The following is a 27,735-nucleotide window of genomic DNA, read 5'->3' as shown; positions in this document are numbered from 1 at the left end:
TCCTTATTTTAACCATTTGGTTTTCGAGATACTATGGGAGATTGTCAGAAGCCTTGCCAAGTATGACTCATGTCATCTGCAGCTTGTTACCACAGAAGGTAGTCAGATTACTGGATGTAGCTTCCAGGAGAATTTGTCCCATGTTCTTTCTGGGGTCAGGCTGTGTTGACTGGCCTGTAGTTCCCCAGGGTTTCTTACTCTTGGTGTATCTTCAAGTCATAAAATACATCTAATCATTAAATGCAAAGATGCCCTTTACTGTGAATGGTTAGTGGGAAAATCATGGTCATTTTCATAGCAGATTGCCTTGGTTTTGGAAGGTAGCTCATAGACTTAAGCACGTCCTGTGTGATGCACTGTGGAAAGCAGTTCATTGGTGCCTTTTGATAGCCCATGATACAAAATTCTTTGGTTTCTCTCATATTTTAGTGGTCATAGCACTAGCTCCACTTAATTCTGATAATTCAGAACATAGAATTGATTCCAGTATATCTAAAGGTTGAGATAAAAGGAGATTAAAGGTTGTGTTAAAAATACAAACAGCTTGAAACTCAGCTCACCAGAACTAGGGGGCATTGCCATGTATTGATCTTAAGATCTGCTGTGAGAAGCATTTTTACTGAAGGTGTAGCCACAAATTGCTTACAGTTAGTTGGCTTTATTTGTCAGCATTAGGAAATTCTGAAATGTGATATTTTAATTCTTTCAGTTCAAGTCACCCTACATTTGTTTTTGTACTAGGGTCATGAAATGCCTGGAATTTCTTTCAAGTTGCTTTCTTTTCTGTGTTAGACTCTAGATTCTTCCTATGTGTAATGTCTTTTTTTAATTCCTCCTTGACTCCTCAGATTTCCAGAATTCAAAGCAGTAGGGCCCTGATCACCCTGAGCAATGTGTTATGTGTAGAGGTTTTGTGGGTGAGCTTCAGCTGGAGGCCTGATTGTGGAGAGTCTCTGGGTGAGGCTTCACAGGATCAGAAATCTCTGGATCTTAGAGTAAATGCACTGGCCATAGATTAGTTTCTAAGAAAATTGCATTTTCATTTCCAGTAGAAGGATGTTTTCATCTTAATCATGGAATCTCCCATGTATTCTTCAACTAGTGACTGATGGCTTTCATGATTCTCAAAGTGAATTGACTGGCTCATCGTTAGTGTTAACACTTAGTTTTCAAAATGATTAACAAAATACTATTTAGTCTTTCTTCTGAGTATTTCAATAGCATTATGTACTTTGATACAAAATCATCCTTTGTCTTTTATACAGTTCCTGTTATATTTTTTTATATATATACATATGTATATGGAGAACCATAAAAATTGCAGAAGAGTTACAATTTTTGATTTAAGCCATTTTGGTCAACTCAGTAGTCTGAAATTGGAAAGTTTTGTGATAGGATTAGAGAACTGAAAGGACATTGGACTGTTAAAATCCCAATGCAAACTTGTCAAAGCAGTAATGACTGAGAGGAATAGTGTGAAAGTATTAGAATATAGTGAAATATTAGGATAGATAATGTAGAATTACATTGGCTTAATTTTTAGCTAAGACTTTTAATGACTTTTTTTTACATTTTATAGGATTCACATGATGCTTTACTGGAATTTGGGAATAACAACCTCCAAATATTGGTGGATATCACAAGGGAAGGGGTATGGAAAAATCCAGTTCTTCTTAAAATTCTATCCCAGCAACCTGTAGAAACTGAGGAAGGTAAGAGTGTGTTTTTAGAGATGATGTGTGGTTGTTCAGAAATTACTTGGGGCAGTTTTGGTGGGTAAGCAGTGATTTGAAGACAGAATTTTAAATTGTATTGTGCAGTAGTATTCATATGTTGCTAAATAATATTTATTATGAAACTGTCTCACTGGCATTTTGAATAATGTGTCCAATTGTACAACCAGTGCATCTCTGCTTGGACTGGACTATCCATCAGTTTGAATATTTTGAAACTCCAATTTTAAAAATAATTATTTCTTTTTCCATCATAAAAGTACAGAAATTTTTCTTCCCGAGGTGTTTTTTTTTCTCATAACTCTGTGCTTTTAAATGTTTTCCTGAACTCCTCACAGGGAGGAGTTGAGTGTTCTGTACTTTTCAGAGGCATAAAAGATTCATGTGGAAAGGAAGTGTGGAGTGTTATTAGCACAAAGGGAGGCCCTTTGTATTTAGACTGTGGAAATAAGATCTTGAATCAGAAGCTGCTGAGAGGTGAGGAAAAGGAGTCACTTAAAAAAAAAAGGTGTCACTTTTATGTAATATAGTGTTTCTAGTGTCTTCTATTAAATTCTTCCTTTACCTGAATTTTTTTCCCGTTAGTGGTACCATTAAGTACTTGTACATATTTTATCTGTTTAATTAACAGTGCACTAGACTGCAGTTTACCTCTGGTAGTCTAAAGTAAAAAATAATACAGAAGAGAAGAAGAGCTTAAAACAAAGTCTTAAAAGTTAAAGGAGAACAAAAATGTATTTTATGTTTTCTTCCATAGCAGAATCCTTTCTTCTGGCTTTGGGTAGCCTCTCTTTGAGTTGCACTATGTCAGTATTTTTAATAATTAAATAGAAACATGTTTTGGTTATTGAGACAATATGTTGTTCTTTGTGCTAAAAAAAGAGCAGCCAAGTTGGACTGCAGTCTTCACTAGCCTTCATGTCAGGTATTAATAGCATGGCAGAAACATTTGAACTGTTGTGGTTAAACTCAGCTGGAAACATTGTGCCCCCACCCCCTCTGTGAGAGGAGACAAAGGCTGAGTTGAAATAAGAGCAATGAGATAAGTGACAGCAACAATACCAATACCAAAAGTTTATAAAAGAAAGTGATTATATTCAAAAACACTCTCTGACAAACTCGGACACTTTGGCCACAACAATCCCCTGCAGTGTTACAGGCTGGGGACAGTGGCCAGGCAGGAAGGGGCCTGGGGGGGCCGAGTGACAGCAGGCTGGGCATGAGGCAGCACTGTGCCCTGGTGGCCACGATGGCCAATGGCTCCCGATGGCTCCGATGGCACGAGCAGGGCAGTGACTCTGTCTCTGTGCTCAGCAGTGGCTGGGCTGCACCTCGAGTGCTGTGTCCGGTTGTGTCCCCTCAGTTCAGGAGGGACCTTGTGATGTTCGGGCATGTCCAGAGAAGGGCAGCGAGGCTGGTGAAGGAGGAGTGGCTGAGGGAGCTGGGGCTGTGTCACCTGCAGAAAAGGAGGCTGTGGAGGGAGGGGCCTTGTCACTCTCCAGCTGCCTGAAAGGAGCTGCAGTCAGGTGGGCATTGGTCTCTTCTCCCGGGCAGCAGTGACAGGCCAAGAGGCCACAGTCCTGAGCTGTGTCAGGGGAAGTGTAGGCTGGACATTGGGAAAAAATTCTTCACTCCAAGAGTATTGGACACTGGGATGGGCTGCCCAGGGAGGTGGTGGAGTCACTGTCCCTGCAGGTGTGTACAAACAGACTGCATGTGACACTCAGTGCCTTGCTTGCATTGATGAGGAGGTGTTAGGTCATAGGTTGGACTTATGATTTCAAAGGTCTTTTCCAATGTAGTTAATTCTGAGATTCTGTGACATTCATTGGAGCTCTGCTGCACAGGTGCATTTTTAGGTAGTCTGGAATAGTCCACAGGCACACCTAAGCAGTCTGAGTGTGGCTCAGGAATCCTGTATTGAACAAATCTGGCAAAAGCACATTTCTCAAGTAAAGTGTTAGACATTTTAAGTAAAGGGTACTTCTGAGAAATTGAATATCTGTCTAAAATGCTGCTTCTACCACGTGTCTTGTTTGAAACCTTGATTTGTTTTTTGCTTGCTTTCAGGGTATCAAAGAGCAGATAAACTGAGAAAAGTGTCACCCTTGTGGCCTGTGGGCATGCAGCATAGCTGCTTAGACATAGCTAGATGATCTTTCTGAGCTGTCTGAAAGTGTCCTCTTAGCACCAAAAGCAGGATAGTTTAGATTATTGGATGAGTGTTTTTAGCTAACAGTGCACAGAACAGTCAACAGTAGCAGAGCTCAGTGTGGTAACAGACAGTAGAAAGACAGCTATAAATACTGTAAAGTAATTATTCAGTAGTTAAATAATTCAGTGCCATTACATAACGGGATGGAAGGGGTTTTATTTGGTGTTTTTTGGTTTTGTTAGCATTTTGGAAGACTAAAGAGTATAGTAAAGAAGTATTGAAGATTTGCAGGGAGTTACAGGAGAAAACATAAGGCTTTGAAAGACAAGAAAGGGCATAAAATTCAGTCTTCGTAGCTGCTGCTAGCTATCCAATAACATCTCAAAAAAGTCAAAATAATGCATATTGTGAGTCATAGAACTCTCAAGTGATGCAAGAGAAGAGAATGAGTCTTGTGAAGAGCAGGAAGCTGGACTGATAATTCTTATGGGTCCCTTCTGCCTCAAAGTATTGTATGATTCAAAGTATATTGAGGCCATATGTAAAGTTTGCTTTTTTCCTCAGAAGGCAAGATTTATGTGCCAGACTTGTTACCTTATGCTCTGGTACAAGGCAAAATAAAAGCTTAAAGAAATCCTTCTCTCTTTGCCATTATGGCATAGGAAATAATTTGACTCCTAGATTGTGCTGCTAATGTAACTGGTTTATCTTCCTGATATCATCAGGCAAATGTGAAGTTACTGCTGACATACAAACTGATCCATGAAGCTGTATGATATTATATGTTATGATTAATAAAATCTTGGTTTTGTTGTACTTCCTTTTCTTTGTTCAGTCCTATCTTCTCTCTGTGCTAGAGAGTCAAATGCTGCTATCATTTTATTTTGTTTGCAGAAAATGAGCAGCTGGAATTAGTGTCTGGGCCTTGTGTAGGACATGGTTGGAGTTGGTATTAAGCAACCATCTCTAGATGTCTACTAAATTAACTTAATCATTTGTTACCTTCAGACTTAATCATTTGTTACCTTCAGAGTCAGATCAAGTAAATACTAATTTCTATAATAGATCATAAGTCACTGATGAGTTGAGGTTTGTTTTCCTTCTTTCACTTGTGTCACTCCTTTGATCTGTATGATGTTCTGTGCTCCAGTTGATAGAAACAGGAGGAATCAAAATGTGTTTGCTGCAGGTCCCAGAGGGGATGGCAGTTCTGCTTTAGGCTTGGGAGTAGAGGCTGCACAAGGAGTTTCAGTGCAATGGATTTTCAGTTGCCTTAGTCAGACTGCCATTTTATCCCTCAGTACAACAGCAGCTTCACAAAGTGTCTCTTTTAGTCATGTAAAGCTTAGTTTCTTTGAACAGTTTGTGTTTCATGCTTTTTGGGTTTTTGTGATGAGTACCTGAAAAGCATTCTTAGTTTTTACTGCTGTGAGCCACTGTAAGCCAGATGTGAGAGCAGCTCAGTGTGCCTAGCTGACATTGTGTTTTATGAACTGGTAGTTCATGATAATGATCATCAGATGCCTACTTGAGTGAACAATCCTGATGGTGTGTCAGGTTCTTGCCTTTCTTGTTTAGAGTTTTTAATTTTATTTTGTTTTTTAATGCACTGTCCTGGAAAAGGAACTGATATAAAATATAAATATGGTTTGCCAAAGTTGTTCCAGCAGAATTTTCTTAGCAGCTTGGGTTCTATCTGCTGCTTCCTATGGCTGTTAATAAATTGCACTGCTGTGTGCTAGGTTGGTAATTCCTAATTTTTACTGTCAGCTGGTGAGGATGGTTGTTTGGGCATTAATATTTGCTTGAGGAAAGGGCTCTTAAACAAGAAAAATCATTTCGGCTTAGACCTTTTAGGTGACTGAACAGTACCAGCATTCTGATGGGACCGTAATTGATGCTGTTCAACAGTTGTGACATCCCATGTTCTGTGCCTCAGGCACAGCTTTATTACTGACTCCAAGACCTCCCCCTCCACTTTTGTCTTAACAAACATTCCCGATCCAAGGAGGTTGGGGTGAGCTTGTTGCTGAGTGCAGCAGATGAATGCCAACAATTTGGTATGTGTGTCTTGATGAGAGCTGGTTTATAGGACAGCTGGGATAGGAATCCAACACACTGCTACTGTGTGATGTACAGAGCTCAGTGCCATTGTGTGTATTTAACATATTTTACTGCACTTCAGCACCTTGTCCTGTTGTCCTGTTCCCCAGGGACTTTCAGCAGGCATGCTCACCAAAATGTTTCTCTGAAATGTTTATCACAATGATTTAGAAAGGCTGTATTCACAATATTGTGGTGTAACTTAAATTGTCTTTCACTGCAAGTGTTTTGGGTGAGAGAGGAATCTCTTATCCTTACCTTTTGGTGCTGGCTCAAGAGAGCTCTTAAGATATGTGTAGAGTTTGAAACTGCACCAGCTTTTGGCTAAAGGATTTGGAAGAGGGAAGGATTGCAGGGTGTATGCGCTGATTTTTATAGCAAGCTGTTTTAGTCTTGAGATGTTTGATAGAACACTGTGACAGAACACATAACAGCAGGAGATCTAGAAAGAGAAGGAGCAAAGTCTGTTCATGGACATGTATGGAAATGTACAAAATTAGGTTCTCTGAGGGAAAACAACTCTTCTCGTTTTTCTGTCTATTCCTCATGTTTTGTTCCTTTTTCAGGAAAAGAGGAAACTTTCCACTGATAAGTAAAGCTAAGAGCTAAGCTAGATGTCTGACTAGTGACTCATTTCTGAATTTTGCTCCTACCATCATCACTTAAATCTGCATGACAGAGGAGCTCAGTTTGTCGTTTACCTCCTTTGCAAAGCTCACTAAGCACTCCCTTAGGTGTGAAAGAATTGGCCCGAGGGCCCAGACCTGCCCCCCTTGGGGAGCCTGTGCTTGCTGGCTGCTCCCAAAGACTGCAGCAGGTTGAGACCCTCTTGTGCATACTGGCAGAGCATCCACCTCCGTCAGAGTTTCTCTCATTTGTGCTGCAAGATAAAAATGTAACTGTTAAACTGAAAGTGTTTAATTTGGCTGGCTGCAGGTAGTCTTAAAATACTTGCCTTGTCTTGACTAGCTGGCTCTGACACATTAGTAAAACTTAATTTAAGCAGTTGTCCCAAGTGCATGTCTAGCTGTGTAAACAAGAGGAATCTAAATGGTTCTTAGAGGAGGTAAAAAGAGTATTTTTTTCCTAGTATGCCTTTTATTCCTCTTATGGACCTGAAAAAAGTGTTCGCTGAGCCAAGAGGTGCAGAAATAGGGACTTAGAGAATTGCTTTGAATTGCTTGTGGGCACTAAACCCCATTCCTGCTAGGCCCAGGAATAGCAGTTCCAGCTGCTGGGATAAGTCAGCTTTCTGGGCATTTTCCCTCAACAGTGATCTGCTGGCCTTCATGTTGTGGTAGCAGTCTCTTACATCAAATATCCATCTTGAAGCACTGTTAGCTTTCCTCGATAAGTATTCAAGCACAGTGTCATACAGATGCAATTTTTAAGGAACAGAAGAGGCTTGTTTCCTAGCAACTGCAGATCTTACTGCAGGCTGCCTCTTGGTCAGGCAGTTCTTTTTACTTTATCCATTGAAGTTCCTTTAATGTGAAGTGTCAGCTGGGTCAAGAGTTTCATGCTCAGAGTTTTTTTTTCTATGAGAAACAGAAATCATTGCCATAGACTTCCATCTTAAAATGATTCTCTAAAGGACCACTAAGCTGACTCCTGCAGAATACAAGGAAGTTTCACTACAGGCACGTGGTATGTACCTGGCACCTGAAATGAGTTTTCTGTTCAGGTGCACATTGTGAGTTTTCTGCCAGCTAGTGTAATGTCTGCTAGAACACACTGTTGTTTGGGCAATATGTTAAGTGCAGAAAGCATGAAAACTTCCTTTTTATGTGCAATACTCTCTGTTAGAAATGTATATACCATTGATTTCTTAACAACCCATCTTGTATAGTAATAATAAAATGCTAATATAGTGGAAGAGCCATTGAATAGAAATATTTTCTTAAGCTGTTAGTCTGATACAAGCATTCTTTTTTGATTTATCCAGAGTGTCTTGCAGGCACCAGAGGTAGCTGATTGACTACAGTTACTGCAGAACACCATTCTAGTATGTGTTTTATCAGAATGTCTCATGCATTTCCATGATTTCTTCTACAGTTCATCAGCCAGTTTGTTCCTTGGTTCATATGCATTGCTACATGTAGTATAACAATGTATTGAACCATCTCTCTTAATCCACAAGAGTCTTTTGAATGATGTACAGATCATCAGAGACTCGTCTCAAGGCTTTGTGTAGACGTTTATGTTAAGCTGGAAATAGCATCACAGCTATTTTGAAGCATATGATTTCATCCTGTTGGTTTTGCTCAGCCTGGTTTTTGGTACTGGGGGGGCCGTGGAGGTGACTTCTATGAGAAGCTGCAGGAAGCTTCTAACGTGTCCAGCAGAGCCAGTCCCTGATGGCTCTGAAGATGGACAGGCTGCTGGCCAAGGCTGGGCCAGCTAAAGATGATGGTAACACCCCTGTGAAAACATATTTAAGATGTTAAGTGGGGGCAGTTTGAATTCCTGCTAGAGAAGAGGAGGAGGTGAGAACATGTGAGGGAAACAGCATGGAAACACCAAGTGGAGAAGGAGGAGGAGGAGGTGCTCCAGGTGCAAGAGCTGAGATTCCTCTGCAGGCTGTGGGGAAGCAGCTGTGCCCCTGCAGCCAGGGGGATCCGTGGGGGATGCAGGGATCCACCCACAGTCCATGGGATCCATGGAGGATGCAGAGATCCACCCACATCCCGTGGGGATCCGTGGGGGATGCAGAGATCCATGGGGAGGTGCCCATGCCAGAGCAGGTGGATGCCTGGTGGAGGCTGTGATCCAGTGGGTTTCTGTTTCCAGGTTGGAGCAGCCTGTCCTTGGAGGAGTGCACCCTGTGGAGCAGTGAGCCATGGTGCAGCAGTTTTGGGAGCACTGTTTGCTCATGGGAGGGACTCACATTGCAGCCGTTTTGGCAGGACTGCTGGTCTTGAGATTGGACCCACGCTGGAGAGGTTAATGGAGAGCTGTCTCCTGTGGGAGGGACCCCACAGCCTCACAAGGGAAGGATTCCTCTCCCTGAGCAGCATAAAAAGAACCTTGGGTGATGAACTGACCAAAAGTGCTGTCAGTGGGAAGAAGGGAGGGGTTGGGGGAAGAGAAGGTATTTTTAAGGGCTTATTTTACTTCTTATTATCCTCCTCTGATTTTATTAGTAATAAACTCATTTTGTACCTCTAAGTTAAGCTCGTTTTACCCTTGGAGTGTTTTCTCACAGTCCTTAACTCATGAAGCTTTCATTAAATTTTTCTCTCCTCTGCCCAGGTGTAGCAGGGGAGTGAGAGTGAGCAACTTTTGTGAATGCCTGGTGTTTGGCCAGGGTCAAACCACCACAATCAGCCAAGGCAAAGTACATGTACTTTATCAAAGCTTTTGATGCTGTCTGTCACAGCATCTCTGGATTAAATGTCCAGAACACAGCTTGATAAGTCCATGGTAGGTTGGGTGAGAAGTGAGCTGATAGGTGCAAAGAGCTACAGTAAATGAGATTATGCCAGGCTGGTGAGCAGTCAGTGGTGGGGTTTCTTTAATGTCTTCATAAATTATGTTGGTGCAGAAGTTGAATGTACATGAAGTGAATTTGCTGATGATGCTGTGTTAGGATCTGTGATCAGAGAGCAGAGGCCTTATAGAGAGATTCAGATAGACCAGAGAGCTGGGCAGTCACTGACCATATGAACTTTAACAAGAGTCAGTCATGAATTCTCCACCTGGGACACAGTAATCCTGGTTACATGGACAAATCAGGAGATGGAGAAGAGCCCTGTGGAAAGAGATCTGGAGGATTTGGGTCGATGGCAACTTGAATATGAGTAAGCAGTGTGTCCTGGCAGCCAGAGGGGCCAGCTGTGTCCTGGGGTGCATCAGGCACAACATCCCCAGGCAGTCAAGGGGGAGGTGACTGTCCAGATCTTGTCTGTGCTGAAGTGGCTTCACCTTGAGTCCTGTTTTGGGTTGAGCAGTTTTGGGTGCTTCAATGCACAAAGGACATCAGACTATTGGATTGTGACCAAGGTGGAGCCTCGAGGCTCCTCCTTGTGAGGAGCAGCTGAGGTCGCTTGGCTGGTGTTGAGCCTGGAGAAGGGAATGCTGCAGGGTGAGCCCATCACAGTCTGCACCTCCTCAGGAAGGCCCTGAGCAGGTGGTGCTGATCCCCTGTCTCTGGTGACCAGCAGCAGGACAGGAGCACAGGGGATGAGGCTGTGTCAGGGTCACACATTAGGAAAATATTCTTCACCCCAAGAGTGGCTGGAATTTAGAACAAGCTCCCCAGAAAAGTGATCACAACACCAAAGCCACCAGAGTTCAGGGAGCATTTGGCCAATGCTCTTAGTCATGCAGTTTAATTTGAGGTAGTCCTTTGAGGAGCAGGACTTGCAGATCCCTTCCAACTGAATTCTGTTTCTGTGATAAACACCTGGGAAGAGAATGAAACTAAATCTGTGAGGTATTTAATCCAAATAAATAAATTTTACTTGCTATTTGCAAAAACAATCTGAAGTGGCATTTTTACCACTGAATTAATTCATCAAGTCTCATAATGATTAGTAGTATCTATTTGTTTAAGAGCATAATCCTAACGTGTCTCACAATTCTTCAGAAGTCCCACAAAGATAATCTTTTCACCCTCCATTTCATTTTGCATATTTTGGCATTACATGGGGTTTTTAGCAGCTTAAGTGAAAATCTTTCCAGTTGAAAAGCATGTAATGAATGGATTGAAATATCTTTTGATTTTTGGAATACAAAGCTACAGTTGTAAGGTGATTTCAGTGAAACTGCTGGTATCTGCCTGGTGTGATCAGTGTCCTTTGCTGTGGCATACAGCTTAATGGTGCTGGCTTTGGGGGACATGGCTGGGGGTGGCGTGTGTGTGGGGATCTGTTTTCTGTAGCCCAGCATTCTCTTCCTGCAGAGATTGGGAGAAGTCCATTGCTGTCACTTGTAATTATGCCTAGAATTTCCTAAGAACGCTGTCCATCCACAGATTTGTTAAGAGGTGTGAATGCAGTGAGACAATTTCATTGAAGTGTCATCTGTAAATTGGTCTATTCTCAAAGGATTTTTTCTTTTCCTAGCTAATAAATTGATTACACGAGAAGGGCCTTCCTTTCTGCAGATGCGAATAAAACATTTGATGAAGTCAAACTGCATCCCCCAAGCCACTTCCTTGTCAAAATTGTGTGCAGATTCTCCAGAAATTGCAAATGTTTCATCTTTTCGCCAAGCCTACATCACATGTGTATGTTCAATGCTGCCTAATGAAGACTCCATTAAGGAGGTTAGTAACCTATAGTCCCTTTTAAATAAATATTTGTGAAGCATTTTAGAATTTATTTCTGTAATACTATGAACTGAAGTTGAAGAGTGAAACTGTTGCAGCAGAGTTCCAAAAGAGGAATAATCTATTGCAGACTGCAATGGATTTGTATGAACTGCTTCTGTGGATAAGTATGCCTGCATGTATGCTTTATTAGATGTATTTGAAAGCTTAAGAATTATAACTTCAGTTCCAATAATAAGCAAGATATAATCAGAAAGCTGTCTTTTCTGACTCAGACACTGGTACCAGAGGAGTTACTTTTCATATAGTCATTCTGACCTAAGAAAAGTTTTAAGAAAAAAAAAATCGCTGAACAAACAAAACACACTTTGGAGTTGTTCTTCCTGAACTCTAAACTGGTTTTTAGCAGTGTTCCTGTTCCAGTAACAATCATAGCAATGATTTGTGTTCACACATAACTGCTGGAACACAACTGACCCTTGCCTCTGCCTCTTGAAGTCACATACCTGTTATGGGATCAGTGTCACTTGTATGCATCTGGTATAGTTTTAAATGTGACACTTGGACATTGTGAGTAAGCCTCAGTGAAACTGGGGGAAGCTTGAGATCCTAAAAAAAATAACTCTCATGTCTGCATTTCCTGCATGAGTGGCAGAGTGATCATGTACATATAAACTATTTTTAAAACTTTTTCTTTAAAAATACTGTGAAAAATAAATATTTGTATAGGTGTCTCTTCAGTCTGCACTTTGAGCCAGACTCCCCTTAGTGTGCTGTAGGGGCAGAGAATGTGTTTAACAGCTCACTGCAGACATGATCTGTGCATTGGAAGCTTTGGAGCTGATGGGTGGGTTACAGTTCTCTGACTGGATGGCTGCTGCTGAGGAATGGTGGAGAAATCACATTAAATTCTGTTCCCTTTTCAGTTTAATCTGAGGGTTGTGAAGTGTAGCTGTAGCTGTTTTACCTTGATACACAGAACAGTTTTCTCTTGCCAGTCAAGTATAAGAGTTGGAACACAGATTGATGAATTGAATCGAGTTAATTGGTTAATTAAACTTTTTATGGTAAAACAAAGATGGTGAAACAAAGCCACAAAGCATCAAAGCAGTGTCTTAAAGCAGTACAGTTTATTGACTTAACTGGACCTGTGGCCAAAACTGTGAAGGTATAAAGTCAGTGGTGTTCCAGTGCCAGAAAGGTAACTTTAATAACTGGCAGTATGAAGATTTGCATGGCATGTTTCTTTGCATGCTTTGTCACAGGTGTGGCATCATTGGCACTGTTACAGAATTGCTGAAGTCTGAGACTTCTAAAACACTTTCATTTACACCTTTGTTTTAAGAAAGTTGTCCAGTCTGATGAGAAGTGGGAAAAATGGATGGAGAAAGGTGAAAAACTAAGAGTTCAAAGAATGGCAGCTGTTGGGGAATGATAGGTGGCAATAACTGAAACCCCACCAGGGAGAAGAGGGAATAAACTAATAAAAGGAATAAGAGTTAAGTGAAATTTGAAGTTTAGAGTAGGATGGGGTAGGTAGAGGAGGGCTTGGCTAAGAAAGTAAATATTACAGAAAGCTTGAATAGGAATGAAGATATCCTGGGGAGGATTGAATAAAAAGAATTTATTTTGGAAGATCAGACAATGTGTGATCATCCCTTTCCAGGAATTGGATGTGATTGGGCTGGCTAAGTCAGGTGTGGAAGTTAAATTGCTGAGCTTCTACAAATTAAACTACTTTTATGTACATTTATAAGCACTAGCATATATATATATATATATTTATACACACACAAGTGTATATATGTGTCTGCATGTGCATACTTCCCTGGGGTGTGTAAACACATGTCTGTTATGTCTCTGTGTAACTCTGTGTGTGTCATACACTCTGTGTGTAAAGCTGTCCCTTGCATTTCTCTTACTCCTGGGACCTTGAATTCATTCTGAGGCACACATGTAATGAAATATGATTCTAGAGTTGTTTGTTCACTGCTGCTCTGTGTGATGTGGAAAGGAGAATTAAGGGTCACTGTCAGGCTTCCAATGTTTGCCTTGAATTTGCCAATTTATTGAGCTGATTAAAGTGCTAATTAAAACAGTTCTCCTACACGGTAATTAACTACTGCAAAAGCACGAAGCCCCAAATGTTCTCTGATTTAAGACAATTTTCTCTGTGAGACACTAGTGCCAGCCACTTTTAACAATTAAAAAGGATTTTGAAATGCAACAACCAGTTAAAATTAAAGCTATATTGAATGTTTTAATAATAACTGGTCATCTCTGCCAAATGTCAGTGTGAATGTTTGCTGGGACACAGAGGAGCTTCACATTGCCATCTCATATTGTCCAAGTAGGTTTTGTTTAATTTGGAATTCCTTTGGGAAAGACTGATCCAAAGTCAGCATGTAAAGCTCTTCAGGGAGTCAATTTAAGCAAATGCTCCTTATCCAATTCATACAAAAATCAGTTGTGAAACAAGCAGTCATCTTTTGGAGGCCCTCTCCAAATAAAGAGTGTCAGCATGGTGTCCTACTAAAGAATGGTAGAAGCTAGGTTAGTGGTAGGAAATTTTTATGATGACATTAAAAAATAAAGTGTCACTGTAATGTTACAACTTCTTCAAAATAAAGTAACATGGAAAACAAAGACAAGTTAAATCTTACATGGTTGTATGTTCTTTGGAATAACTTCGAGGTGTAAACTGGCATACTTGTTAATAGAATGTGGGAGGATGGCATCATTTTTTAATAATTCTAATTTAAAATACCTTAGCAGTGTTCATTCTGTAGTCTCCTAACTTGCAGTGAGTGTTTATTCTGCTGGGGTTTATAACAGTGCAATGGTTGTCAGCGTTTCAGGTTTAGTAAAGACACTTCAGTAAGTGTCTGGTTTGTCACTTAAGTGACTGGCTGGATATTGTTGGATGATTTCAAGATGTGCATTTCGACTTTGTCTTAAGTATTAAAAAAACCCAAACTCACAATTTCACAGCACAAAAATCTCACAAAGAAAAAGCAAAAACCCTAAGATCTGAAATGAGATGAATTATCATTGACCAAGTTTGAGATAAATGGAACTTGAAACCAATTTTGTTGTTGCTAACTCAGTAGTTAATGTCCTGAATGTGAATGAGTTTGTCCAAAAAAAGTCTCAGATTCCTGTGGGAGGAGAGGGGCTCTGGTGTGCTGTGCAGCTGGAGGTCACTCTGGCTGCCAGGCCCTGTTTGTGCTGGTGTTGCTCCTGCTGTTCCAGCACACAGCAGAAGTTCTGGGTCTTGTTACAGCACAGGTCTGATTGAGGAATAACTGATGGCTATTAAAAATGTGGATTTATAATTCTGTGGCCTCAGGAACCCTAGTAAGTAGGTTTTAATGTTGTCGTTTTTAAAGCAGTAGTGGTGGTGTTCAGTGTTCTGATGGAACTGGTGGTGGGCATGTTCTGGCAGGTGCTGTCTGGCCACATTCCCTTCAGATCTGTGAGGGAAACATGGCCCATGCTTACATGCACTGACAATATTTGTGTTTCTAAAACCCAAGACTTGGAAGATCAGACTTATATCAAACTGCTGCAGGCAACTTCTGCATTATTTAAGAATATTTGCTGCAGTATTAGGGAGATGGTAGTCTATAATTGTAGAAATCATCAAAGATAAAAGTTTGTATCACTTAGCTTTAAATTGAAATTTAGCTTTGAAGCTTTGCTTTATAAAATATACTGATTGAAATGATTACCTGTAAGGAATAGGAGCAGTTGAGTGGAGAGAGGTGGTAGAATACTGTGCCAAGGCTGCAGTTGCTCAGTTGCCACCCAAGCTGCAAGGCTGTGGAGCTGTAGGTGCCAAAGGTGCTGCTGGCAAGGAGTGTTGGGGGAAGGTGGCATGCAGCAGTGTCCTGTTACACACAGGAGCCCCCTTCTCTCCTGGGCAGTGATCAACATCCTCCCAATCCTGTCCTGTGGCCATTGGTGTGGGCTCACTGTCCACCCTCCCCAGCCTGCTGGAGGTGGCACTTGATTTCCAGATGCTGTATGGGCTGATTATCATTGACATGCAAGGAGCAGTGGTGTCTGTTCCCTTAGACAGCAAAGCACTGGCATCTGAATCATTTTCTGAGGTTTCTGTCTTGTCAGGGGTGAGTCAGTGTCCACTCCCTCCCTCCCCTTCCCCACCCCCCCAAAATCTGCTGGTTTTACTTTACTAAATGCAAAACTGACACATCTGCAAGGCCTTGTGGGTTATGAATTATGAAATGTCTGCTGCAAGAGGTCAGTTCTGGGTCTCAAGTTGAACACCAAGAGTCACTGGACCCTGGAAAATGTTGGCATTGCTCAATGAACTCCAGAGTCAAGCCTGAACAGGAAACTGGGTTGATACCCCTGCTTCTGCTCTTCTTGCTGAATGAGATGGATGCAAAAATTAGTTAAATTTCCTGTTGTTTGTTCTCTGTCATTGTTATTTGTCATGAACGAGAAGTTTAAATGTTTAAAATATCAACAGGTGTTGAAAGCACATATTGCTGGAACACAGTCTGTTCTGTGAAGTGGAATAGATCCAGTGGAAAAATGTATTTAAACCTAGTGTTGTCTTAATGGTAAACACTCTTCAGAATTACTGTTTGGGGCTTATATCCAGGCTGATACCCTGGTTTGATGCACAGCTATGTACTACCTTAATAGACATCCCAGAATATCCTTGGGATTTGTCTCCTTGTTGTGGTTTTACCCTGGCTAGACCCAGGCCCCTTGTGGCTGCTTGCTCAAGTCCCCTACCAGTGGTACCAGGGACATAAGTGGAAGGGTAAAAGTGAGAAAACTTGTAGGTAGAGGTAAAGACAAAATAAGAGGTGAAGCAAAAGCCATGCACACAAGCAAAGCAAAACCAGGAATTAATTCACTGCTACCCACAGGCAGGAGAGCAAGGCACAGTCATACATAACAGAGACTTGAGAAGACAAATGTCATCTCTCCCAACACCATCCCCTTCCTCCTCCTTCCCCTCACTGTATACAGTGAACATGATACCATGGTCTGGAATGTCCCTTTGGTCAGCTGGGGTCACCTGTCCCAGCTGTGTCTCCTTCCAACCTCCTGTGCACTCCCAGCTTCCTTTGTTTTGTGTAAGCACTACAGCAATAACAAAAAACATCTTTATATTATCAACCCTGTGTCCAGCAGAAATCCCAAACACAGCCCCAGACCGGCCACGAGGAAGAAAATTAACTCTACCCCAGCCAAAATCAGCACACTACTCTAAACACTTTTATTTCTATCATAATGCTTTGAAATGTGGTTGTTCAGTATCAGCACCTAAGGGTGAAGAGAACAACAGACCAGCTTTTTCACAACTCTTGATCTTTTTGGACCTGGGTTCTAATTTTCAAAAGTAACACAAGAATCCCTGTAAGTGCAGAGAGACATAATGGGAAGTTTTAGGTGGATGCAAGTATTTAGTTAAGCTGCCCAAAGTGGAAGACTGTCCCAAAGAAAACTGATATTTAGAAGGGATCAGAACTAACAGGTGAACTTCTCATATCATTTTGTAGCTGAAAGGAGTGGCCTGATCTGGGTACAGGAGACAGAGTGTTTAGTTTGTGAGACGTTGATACAGTAAATGTGCATTTCTTTTGTAAACATACTGAGAATAAAGTGCCTTTTCTTTTTAATTTTGTTTCTCCTTAAGATTGCAAAGGTGGATTGCAAAGAGGTACTAGACATCATATGTAACCTGGAATCTGAGGGGCAAGAAAATACTGCATTTATTCTTTGTACAACATATCTTACCCATCAGCTTCAAACAGCAAATGTGTATTGCTCTTGGTAAGTATCAGCTGCTTCTGCTAACTGTTCCTCACTGGCTGGAATTGAGTAAATAGAATACAAAAATATGTAGAGAAGGTGGATTTATCCTTTATTTGAGAAGTGCATCAGACTGAAGCACTTCCTAGATAATTACTTATTTTGTCACAAGTTGCTTAGCTAACAGAGCAGTTAGACCAAAGCAATGTTTAAACAATTTAAAACTAAAACAGCACTCACACTGTTGGAATGGACACTAATACTTCTGTGGGGTAAGTAGATCTGTCAGTGGTGATGGGTTGGAATTAAACCCTTAACTTTGTGGTACCACAAATATGTTGTCAGCCCATTCTTCCCTTGGGAATACTTGGCCCCATGAAAGTCTGGTGCATTTTTTTCACCAGTTCCACAAAGATATCAGTGCTGGGAATGAATGGAAGCAACATCTTGTAACTTCTCTCCACTTCTCCCCGAGAGCCTTCTTATATTTTTATGATTTCTATAACTCCAAGAATTGTAGTATTAGATTGATAAATGATAGTGACTGTAAAACTCTGCCTTCTTTACTGTCTGGAGATGCAGAACCTTCTGCACCTGTGTTTCAGCAGTGGTAAACTTGTAGAGCCAAAGCAGAGGAGCTGGTTTCTGCCCTTCACAAAATGGGCTTGTAGTTTTGGCTTTCAAGGCGTGGCTAAATATGTCATTTTCTCCCATTTAAATCCCCACCTGGACAAAGCTTTACATGGCCAGAATAGGTTGAGAATTTGGATTCTGTTAGCTGTGGTGTTGTTCATTTAGTCCATGCTTTAAAGCCATTTTTAAATAAGTTTTTACAGCACTTCAGTGTCTGCAGGATGATTGACAGTTCAGCCTAGTCCAGTCATGTGTACAGATGGGCCAGAAATGTCTTTTTGAGCAAAGAATACCTTATAGAAGGAAATGAACCTTTTGGAAGATTCAGGAGGGGAGAGTTCACCACACTTAAAATTCTAGAGGATGTTTTTCACTATAGAACTTTGGCATTAGAGATTGGAGTAGAATTATGTTCAAAGAGAGAAACACACAACAAACATTCTTCTAGGCTAAGTTAGATTGCTTGCTGTTGTCCAAGAAGACATGATATTTTTTAGAGCTGTATCCCTTGGGTGCAGGGGAAGAGGATTTCACTTTTTGTTGTCAGACTTTTGGGACTGGAGAACAGGCTTGAAGATGTTACATTTATTGTTACAGAATAACATTTCTTTTGTGGCAACAAATGAGGGTAGATTTTTTTTTACTTGCAGTCTGATGAAGTCTGGACTGAAACTCTCTAGCGCTGGAATGTAATTTTCAGGTCTTGTAGCTCTAACTGAGGCCTGTAGATTTCTCATCTCTGTGTCAGTCTGAGTCCTGAGGCTAATGCTACACAAAACATGGTGCAGCTGTAACCTGCACCTTGCACATCAGCTTTAAACTTGACTGCCCTAGGTGCCAGGCAGTGATGGCTTGAAGATCCAAGTGGTAGCACAGTCCAGCAACAGAAATATGTCCCTGCTTGCAGAAGGTTAGCAGGTTTGTGTCACATCATGATGTCTACACTGGTTTTAGCCATTGTGAGGAAAGGTGCTGGGTCCAGCTGTGCTGCCCTGTCAATGCATAGCACAGTTCCCCCTCTGCTGCTGTCCTGACACACTTCTCAAGTTCCACCAAGTTCTGCCTTCCCTGGGGACAAGATGGGAGAATGAAGTCTGCTGTCTGATGGTAATGCTGCCATTGCAGAGATGTATACATTGAAGTTCTAGCACTGTACCTAGCAGTTCTTGTACACCAGCACTGGACACAGCCAATACCACTGGACCCACTGAAGAGCAAAGCTTCTGGGATGCTGGAGCACAGATGGAAGTTCACTTTCTGATGGACTCCTGTATGGTGAAGCTGGTGTAATACTTCTTGACCATCAGACTGCTTTCTCACTTTTGAGACTGTATAAGTCTATTTAAAAAGTTGCTTGAAGGTCAGGATGCCTGGCTGTTGGTGCAGTGTTGTTCAATGGAGTGGCCTTTCCACTGACCTCCACCTCTGTTCCTGGGGACAGATGTGGACTGAACAATTATTTAGCCACAAAGTAGATTAATTCAGGTGGCTGACATGACATAAAACTTCTAATGTGGATGATTGCTTTTGTCAGATCAGCCAGCTTGACTTGATATTCCATGGTACCTCACGTTACAGATGTAGAGGGCATGCATGATGGCTAATGAAAATGAGGAGCTCTGCTCCATACAAACTGTGGCACACTGAAATCATTGTAGGGCTGATTTTGAGCAGTAATCTAGAAAGGAGATTAGGTAATATTCTCTGCATTGGTGAACTAAACTCCACTGATAGCATGACAAATGTTGGAGCTGGCTAGAAAGACAGGAAATGTGAAGGACCCACTGCAATATGGACATTTACTGTAATCCTGCAGCTAAAGCTAATGTAGAGGAATGACATGCTAGCAGGTCCTTGTGAGCCATTATATAGGCTTAAATACAACATAAATATGCATTTAATAAGTTAAATTGAAAACATAAAGGGAGACATTCTTCTTTCTGTGACCAGCTGCTGGTTTTAAAGGGGCAGAAATTGCTTAATTCACTTTTGTCTTGGTTTAAGACAATTTAAGGGGTGGATGCTCCAAAATCAATTACCTGCTCTTTTTGTTTTAACCACTTTGTTTTTCACCGATAAGCTAAGATGAATGCAAGAAGATAAAAGAGTTTACTAAAAAAGGAAACATCAACAAATACAAAATAACACTACACACCAAATGGCAGTAAATAACAAAGTAACAATAATCACTAGATACAGAGTTGCTGAATCTCAGACTTCACTCTGAAACAATTTTGGGTTTTACAATGCAACTTCTGGGGTTGCTACTGTTGCCACTCAGAGACCTACCTGAAGCAACTCCCTCCAAAGCCCAGAGAGAAACAAAAAATTTCTGCTTTGTGCTGTCCCAGCTTCCCCAAAAGAGCCAAAAGCAAAGAGAGCTCCTGTGTGAGTGACCCCAGCTTTAAAAGGACCTGGCACTCCTGACCTCTGCAGTTCCATCTCCAGATGCCAGGTCTTAGAGTAACAATTTGGGGCAGATTGGTGTGGCACAGATATGGAATTAAATACACCTTTTTTGAGGGTTTCCCAGGACAGCTTCAAAGAAGGTCCTGTCTGGTTCAAAAAGTATTGTAGTTGAACAGTTATTTTACTCTGCTTGATATGCTGATTTGGATTCTACTTAAAATTTTTCTAGCAATGTCATTAGCACCTTTTGGGTTTTGATTGTTGTAAGAAAATGTAACTTTTTTGTATCATAAGCCTGCATAATGGTGTTCAAGTCAATAAATTATTTAAGCTTTCATCACCTTTCATAGTGTACTGCTGGTGTATTATGTAATTTGGTAGACCAGAACTGAGTGGTGACTAAAACATTTACCATCTTTCAGAGGAGAGCAGAGAGTAAGAAAAGCCAGGAGTCACTGCAGATCAGCTGCCCTTGTACTGTTATGGATTAGGATCAACAGGCAAGCCCTACAAATTCTGTGTACTGGGAAATTCTCTGTTCAACTGGAGGATCCTTAAATTACTGTTTTCCTGCAGTCATGTCCCTCTTGATTTTCAGAGTAGCAGTATGTTGATGAAAGATTCTCTGCTAGTTCCTGCCTGGCCTGTCACAGATGCTGCTGGCCTGGGCAGTCCTGCTGGCTGCCAGCCAGTCCTCCCAGTCCCTTTGCTCTGCTCCATATCTTGCTTTATGCAGTGTCAGAGAACCAGTATGAGTTATGCAAATAGAAAATATTCTGGTTTAAACAAAGGAAAAGACCTGTTGGACAGCTGTGAATTGCAGATGAAAAGGAAAATGTGTTTGGCACTCTCTGTGGATTGCATAGTGATAAAGCTAGGGCTTTGGTACCATACTCATACTTAAGCCCATCCTGACAGTTTGCTGCTGCTGGAGAACTGAAGGTCCATTCTTGCCCTGTTGTGCTGCTTTGTTTGCTGTCCTGACTGAGCCTTCTAACCTGTAGTAAGCACATTACCTTACCCAGACAGAACTAGATAGCTTTCTGAGATTAGTGCTGATTACCCAGTGGTCAGACAAGTTCCAGGGAAAGTGCAACTCTAGGGTGTCTGGAAAATGTTAAACCTTTTCAGCTGTAATGTCACTGTTAATCTAGGAAGGGAAAATCTACCTCCCTTGGCTCCTGTCCTCGGTGCTCCACCATCTCCCTGATGGTTCTCAAGGCTGTGGCTGACCTTGCAGTCAGAACCCTCTGTGTGTAGTTGATATACACAGTGGATATGTTAGCAAAAGTCAAATTTGCCAAAGGAATGGTAGAGTAAAACCTATGGCTCTGCTACTTTTGGGCAGTCCACGTGCTGGCAGAACAACAGTAAGTGACAGCTTGTATCTTTAAGTGGCTGTGCCTCCTTGGGTATAATAAATTGCTTAATAGAGTGGCTTTGTGCTCTCATGGTGCAAGTGGAAAAGCACAGAGACAGCAGACAGCCTTCACCTCACAGATCCCTTACACAGTGCTTTACAAAGGATGGTTTGTTCCCTTTTAGTGGCAGCCACATCACCTGGCTGCAGGTGTCAGCAGCTGAGCTGCTTGCTTGTTGGAAGAGAAGTGACAACTTTCTATTATGATTCATCTTACCCATTTTAAATTTCTGTGTGAGAGGTCAAGACTGGAAGTGTGGGATTGGGTTTTTTAGTCTAGAAAGAAAGTCTGTGCAGCTACAGATGTGTGCATTAAGGCAGATGAATCCCAGTGCCAGTGTCTTTCCCCAGTAAGTATCAGGAGATGCACTGGGATTTGATGGGATGCTGGAGTGGGGTACAGGAACAGTTCTCTTCAATGTCACTTGGAGATCAGGACCAAATTGAAGTGTGTGCTGTCCTTGAATAACACTCAAATTTTTCTTGGCATTAGTTCTGAACTGACACACTGTGACTGCACAAATTGTATCTGCAATGTTCTTACACTCTGCTTTCAACTCTTCACAGGGAGCTGACACTTTTCTGGAGCAAACTGCAGAGAAGAATAGATCCTTCTTTAGACTCCTTTTTGGAGAGATGTCGTCAGTTTGGCATCATTGCCAAGACACTACAGCACCTGTTTTTCTTGATAAGAGTCATACAATCTGAAGTAAGTAACATGCAATCCTGGATCTTTGGGCACAGCTAGAGCTGTTTACGTGAATGTATTATTTTCTTAATAATTCTGTTGAACTGGAAAAAAATACAGCTTATTTCATTTTTCATATTTCTGATTAAGTGCCTAATAACATACTAATAAAAATCTTCTGTTTTCTTTAAACAGGCAGAGGAAGCAGGACTTGCTGTGTCTGTGTTGTTATGTGTGAGAGCCCTTCAGATCAGGTCCAATGGAAGCGATGAGATGAAGACATCAGTGTGTAAAACAATTGCATGCCTTTTACCAGAAGACCTTGAAGTTAGAAGAGCCTGTCAGCTCACAGAATTCTTACTTGAGCCAACTCTGAGTGGATTTAATGCGTTGGAGGAGCTCTATATGCAGCCAGACCAAAAATTTGATGAAGAAAATGCACTGGTTCCAAATTCACTCCGCTGTGAACTGCTGTTAGCTTTGAAGGCATATTGGCCTTTTGACCCTGAATTTTGGGACTGGAAGACTCTGAAGCGGCACTGTCTTAAATTATTAGGGAAGGCAGCTTCTGATTCTGAGGATGATGCAGGTTGTCATCTGTCACTCCACGAAACCGACATGTTCGAAACTTCCTTCAGTGACTATGATGAGACAAAAGAGCACAGATATTATGATGGGAAAGACACAATGAACCACCCTAAGGAAAAAGCAAGAGTGAAAAAACCAATTGGTTCTTCAGAAAGATACCAGAGATGGCTCCAATACAAGTTTTTTTGTGTGCTCTGCAAAAGGGAGTGTATAGAGGCAAGAATACTGCATCATTCTAAGATGCACATGGAAGATGGTATTTATACATGTCCTGTTTGCACAAAAAAGTTCAAGAGAAAGGAATTTTTTGTACCACATGTAATGGAACATGTTAAGATGCCACCTAGTAGAACACACAGACCTAAAAAGAAAATAATTCTGAAAAAAGAGAGATCACCACCAAAAGCAACAGCTTCCAGCAGCCCTCCCCCAGCATTTCCAGAAAGGTCACATCAGGCACAGCTCCCTGAAAGCTTTGACGATGACACACAGGAATACGTCACATTCAGCCAACTGGAAAACTGCCAGCTGCAAGACAGAGACATCTACCCCTGTCCTGGGACAGATTGTTCTAGAGTATTTAAGCAGTTTAAGTACTTAAGTGTACACCTGAAAGCTGAGCATCAGAACAACGATGAGAATGCAAAACACTACTTGGACATGAAGAACAGGAGGGAGAAGTGCGCGTTCTGCCGCCGGCACTTCATGACATCCTTCCACCTGCGGGAGCACGAGCGCGTGCACTGCGGGCCCCAGCCCTACATGTGTGTGTCCATGGACTGCTACGCCAGGTTTGGCTCAGTCAACGAGCTGCTCAACCACAAGCAGACACACGATGATCTTCGCTATAAATGTGAGCTGAATGGGTGTAATATTGTGTTCAGTGACTTAGGGCAGCTGTACCATCACGAGGCGCAGCATTTCAGAGATGCGTCCTATACCTGTAACTACTTTGGTTGCAAGAAGTTTTATTATTCAAAAACTGAATTTCAGAATCACCTTGCAGCACACGATATCCAAGTGTCAAATGGGGAAGGGAAGCAAAGGCTGAACCTTGAAGGGTTGGTTTCAGAAGAAAAGTCCAGTTACCTTACAGAGTCTCAGCTGCTTGAACAATCTGAAAGTTCCAATCTGAATGATAACCTGGATCCCTCAGGCTCTCAGGAAATTCCACAGGTGAAGGAAGAATCTCTCTCTGACAGTGAAGATCTAATCAGTGAGAGTAATTGCAGCCTGCATTGTGGGGAGCACAGGGCTGCAGTAAGCCAAGGTCAGACATCCCCACGGCTGCTTGGAGCTCACAACCAGTCAGTTCCAGGTTATGTCGTGTCCCAGGAAGGAGTCTTCCATCCAGCAGATATGAAACAACAGTGCTCCAATGTGGCAGTTTGCTTTGATGAAAAAAACCTTTCCTGTGGTTTTGAAGGCTGCTGTTCCACCCACAAAAATTCCAGAAGTATGCAAAAACACCTTCGAAGGGCCCATCCATACAACTTTAAACGTAAAAGAAATATGGAACTGAAAACTAAATACTTTCTCGATCTGTTAAATGATGCTCAGGACAGTAAATCCCCTACAGATATGAGTCCAGAGTTAGGTCATAATTCTGATACAAATGCTGACTCTCCAGAAAGCCTGTGTTGTGCTGTAGATGCTAAAGGAGGCAGTGGCCTGAAGGAAGAAACTTGTCCTTCTTCCCCAGAAACATCTTTTTATGACAGTTCTAAAGAAGCAGATATTGAAGATAACATGTTGGAACTAATGTTAGGCTTGAAACATCTGAGCTTAAAAAATGCTAGCATCCAGAATTCTTCAAGACAGAAATCTTTTCTGGGCTATTCATCTAGGAATGCCAAGTGCTCTGGGTCAGCTGATGAAACTACCTCAAAATTTCACCTTCAAGAGCAAGAAGATAATTTACCCAGCCAGTACCTTACTCAACTGGCAGCTAAACCATTTTTCTGTGAATGTCACGGATGTACATGTGAGTTTGTGACCAGAGAAGCTCTCTTAATGCATTATGTTAAAAAGCATAACTATTCAAAGGAAATGGTTCTTCAATTAAATATGTTCCAGCATCGGTATTCACCCTTTAAGTGTCATATTTGCCAAAGATCATTTACAAGAAAAACACATCTTCGAATTCACTATAGAAACAAACATCAGATTGGCTGTGAGAGGGTGGCTCACAAGGTGTGTCCTAGTGAAAAGTTTGATCATGTAGGTTTATGTACAGAAGACATGCATAAGAATGGCACTGCTCCAGTGCCTGCCTGTGCAAACAGTGTTGGGTTCCCTGGACATTCGGACTCTGAGCAGCTGTGTCACACAAAAAAGGAGGACTGCAGTTCTGAGACTGATTTGGAGTCCAATGAAGAGACAGACAATGATGTAACGAGGAAAACATCTAACATAACTTCTCTGGACAGTCATAGGGAAGAACTGGAAGCAAGACAGGGAAGAGGAAGCAAAAGAACAGTTGCTAAAGGAAACTTATGTTACATATTGCATAAGTACCACAAACCATTTCATTGTATACATAAAAGCTGCAACTCAGCATTCACAAACCAGAAAGGTTTGATTCGCCATTACAGAACTGTTCACCAGTATAATAAGGAACAGCTCTGCTTAGAAAAAGACAAGGCAAGAACAAAAAGGGAACTTGTCAAATGTAAAAAAATATTTGCATGCAAACACAAAGAGTGTGGTAAGCGTTTTCTGTGTTCTAAAGCTCTTTCTAAACATTGTAGTGACTTCCACAATGAAATCTTAGAGGATCAAAAACTGCTTTCTGAAGCTGAGTCTGCCAGATTTGCTTGTAACCAAGCTCACTGCCATGCTGTATTTTATACATTTAATAAGCTTAAACAGCACCTAATAGAAGAACATGCCAATGAAGAAAAATTAAACAAAGATTTTGAAATCCATTGTGACCTTAATGGCTGCAATCGAATTTTCACAAATTACAGTCACTATTCTCAACACGTGTATTTCAGACACAGTGAATATTATGATAGTCTCTTTGGAAATCAGAGAGAGGAGGAAGACAATGAAGATAAAGATAAAAATGAGCAAAATTATTTGAAAGACGGCTTTGACACAAGCAAGCAGAATGGGAAGCAATTAAAAGAAAAAGCTAAAAGAATCAACAAAAGCAGAGAAAAGCATTTGCTGAATTTCAAAACAAAAGAGGAAGCCCTACAAATGTGCAAAGAGAAGTCGAACCAGACCCAGTACCCCTGCATGGTGCAGGGCTGCCTGTCTGTTGTCAAACTGGAAAGCAGCATCGTGAGGCACTACAAGCGCACACACCAGATGACCAACATGTACATTGAGCAGCGCCTTCAGAAACTCGTTCTGTGTGTTAAATGTGGCATCATGATTGAAAAGCAGTCTTGCTCTGACACAGCTTCAGACTTGGATAAAAAAGCTGTAGAAGTTAACGAGGATAGATCAGCTAATTCTGAGCCTGTGCAGGAAAGTGACAAACCCCTCGTTCCAAACCCTGCCTGTGATCCTCCAGATGTGAGTAATGAAGACCTAAAACAATGCCCACCGAGTAGTGTGAATTGTGATGCCAGTGCCTTTGTGTATTCAGGCACTTTAAAATATAACCACAATTCAAAGGACACCTGTTTTGAAGAGCCTAACACCAGGGAGACAACTGTGTGTAAAACTGAAGATCTTTCTGAAAGCAGTGAAAGAGAGAATAGCTCTTCTGTCTCCAGTTTACAATTAGATTTGCCAAGAGAGAAAGACCCAGAGGGATGTCAACATAGTGTGGTTAATCAGAATGCAAAAAGAAATGTACTTTGTGCTACAAAAGACAAATTTCAAAAGCCTCCTGTGTCCAAACCATTTGATTTAAAGACGTATAAACCAATGGGATTTGAGTCTTCATTTTTAAAATTTATTCAGGAAAGTGAGGGAAAAGATGATGATGACGATGATGATGATTGTGATGAGGTGGTAGAATGGGAGTCTCCTGAGCAGTTGCCAGTAGATGAACCATTGCAAAATGAGGGAGACAGCCAAGGGGATACACCAGTAAACAACTTTGTGAGTGATGAAAATGTAATCATAACCCCAAATAATCCTGGGCAGCTAACAGAGATCCAGCCCTTGCTGTCAGAGTCCTCATCTGCCCCTTCTTTAGAAAACCTGAGGGCAATCTTGGACAAGGCCCTAACGGACTGTGGAGACCTTGCCTTAAAACAGCTGCATTACTTACGACCAGTAGTTGTTCTTGAAAGATCCAAGTTTTCCACACCTCTCATAGATTTATTTCCAACAAAAAAGGCAGATGAGCTGTGTGTAGGAAGTACATAAGTAGCTTTGCTTAGAGCAGATAGCCTCCACTACTGCTGTACGGGGAGAACTTCAAATTAGAACAGTAATTGTTGCAGTACACACTTTTTAGGTTAGTTTTGACTGTTTAATTCCATGAATGTATAATATCTGTCAAAAGTAATGGCCAAGTTAATTTAGCTCCCCATTTTTTTCAATGAACAGTGCTGATTTTGGTGCTATTTAACACATCAGAATACTGGGGGCTTCCTCTTGAAGAGTAAATGTGCATGATTGTATATGGAACAAGTACTGGGGTACCAGGGTTTGGGGGGCGATGGAGTTATTACTTGACTTGAATGTGCACCCCAGGGTGCTTTGTGTAACATATTGTACACTACAGCATCTTATATTTTTTGAGTTATGAGTTTCAATAAATTACAGTTTTTCACCCATTTGTTTACTGTACAGTAAATCTTTAATGTGCTTTACTTGTAATTGAGTTTGGGACCATTCTGAGTGCATTGGACAGTGTTGCTTAAGTTTTATGCATTTGTAGATAATTTATCAGACTGATAAAATAGATACAGAAAAGTAAAGTATTACATTTTATTTTACAACATTCTCTGTGCTTTTTTCAGACTTGAAAGAACT

The 27,735-nt window shown here is 41.3% G+C and overlaps 1 protein-coding gene across 1 annotated transcript in view; it reads left to right on the top strand.

Moving 5' to 3' along the window:
* Positions 1-27,536, top strand: part of RLF (RLF zinc finger) — a 45,785-nt gene extending 18,249 nt beyond the window's left edge. The window contains exons 4-8 of the mRNA XM_014881276.2: positions 1,580-1,712; positions 11,058-11,260; positions 16,941-17,077; positions 22,086-22,227; positions 22,402-27,536. Of these exons, the coding sequence (XP_014736762.2) occupies positions 1,580-1,712; positions 11,058-11,260; positions 16,941-17,077; positions 22,086-22,227; positions 22,402-27,123 (5,337 nt within the window). The 3' untranslated portion in view covers positions 27,124-27,536. The remainder of the gene's footprint in view (positions 1-1,579; positions 1,713-11,057; positions 11,261-16,940; positions 17,078-22,085; positions 22,228-22,401) is intronic.
* The last annotated feature ends 199 nt before the right edge of the window (positions 27,537-27,735 follow it).

This window comes from Sturnus vulgaris, chromosome 24 (assembly GCF_052056855.1).
Source record: "Sturnus vulgaris isolate bStuVul1 chromosome 24, bStuVul1.hap1, whole genome shotgun sequence".
NCBI classification, from domain to species: Eukaryota; Metazoa; Chordata; class Aves; order Passeriformes; family Sturnidae; genus Sturnus; species Sturnus vulgaris.
This window is presented reverse-complemented; position numbering and strand designations above follow the sequence as displayed.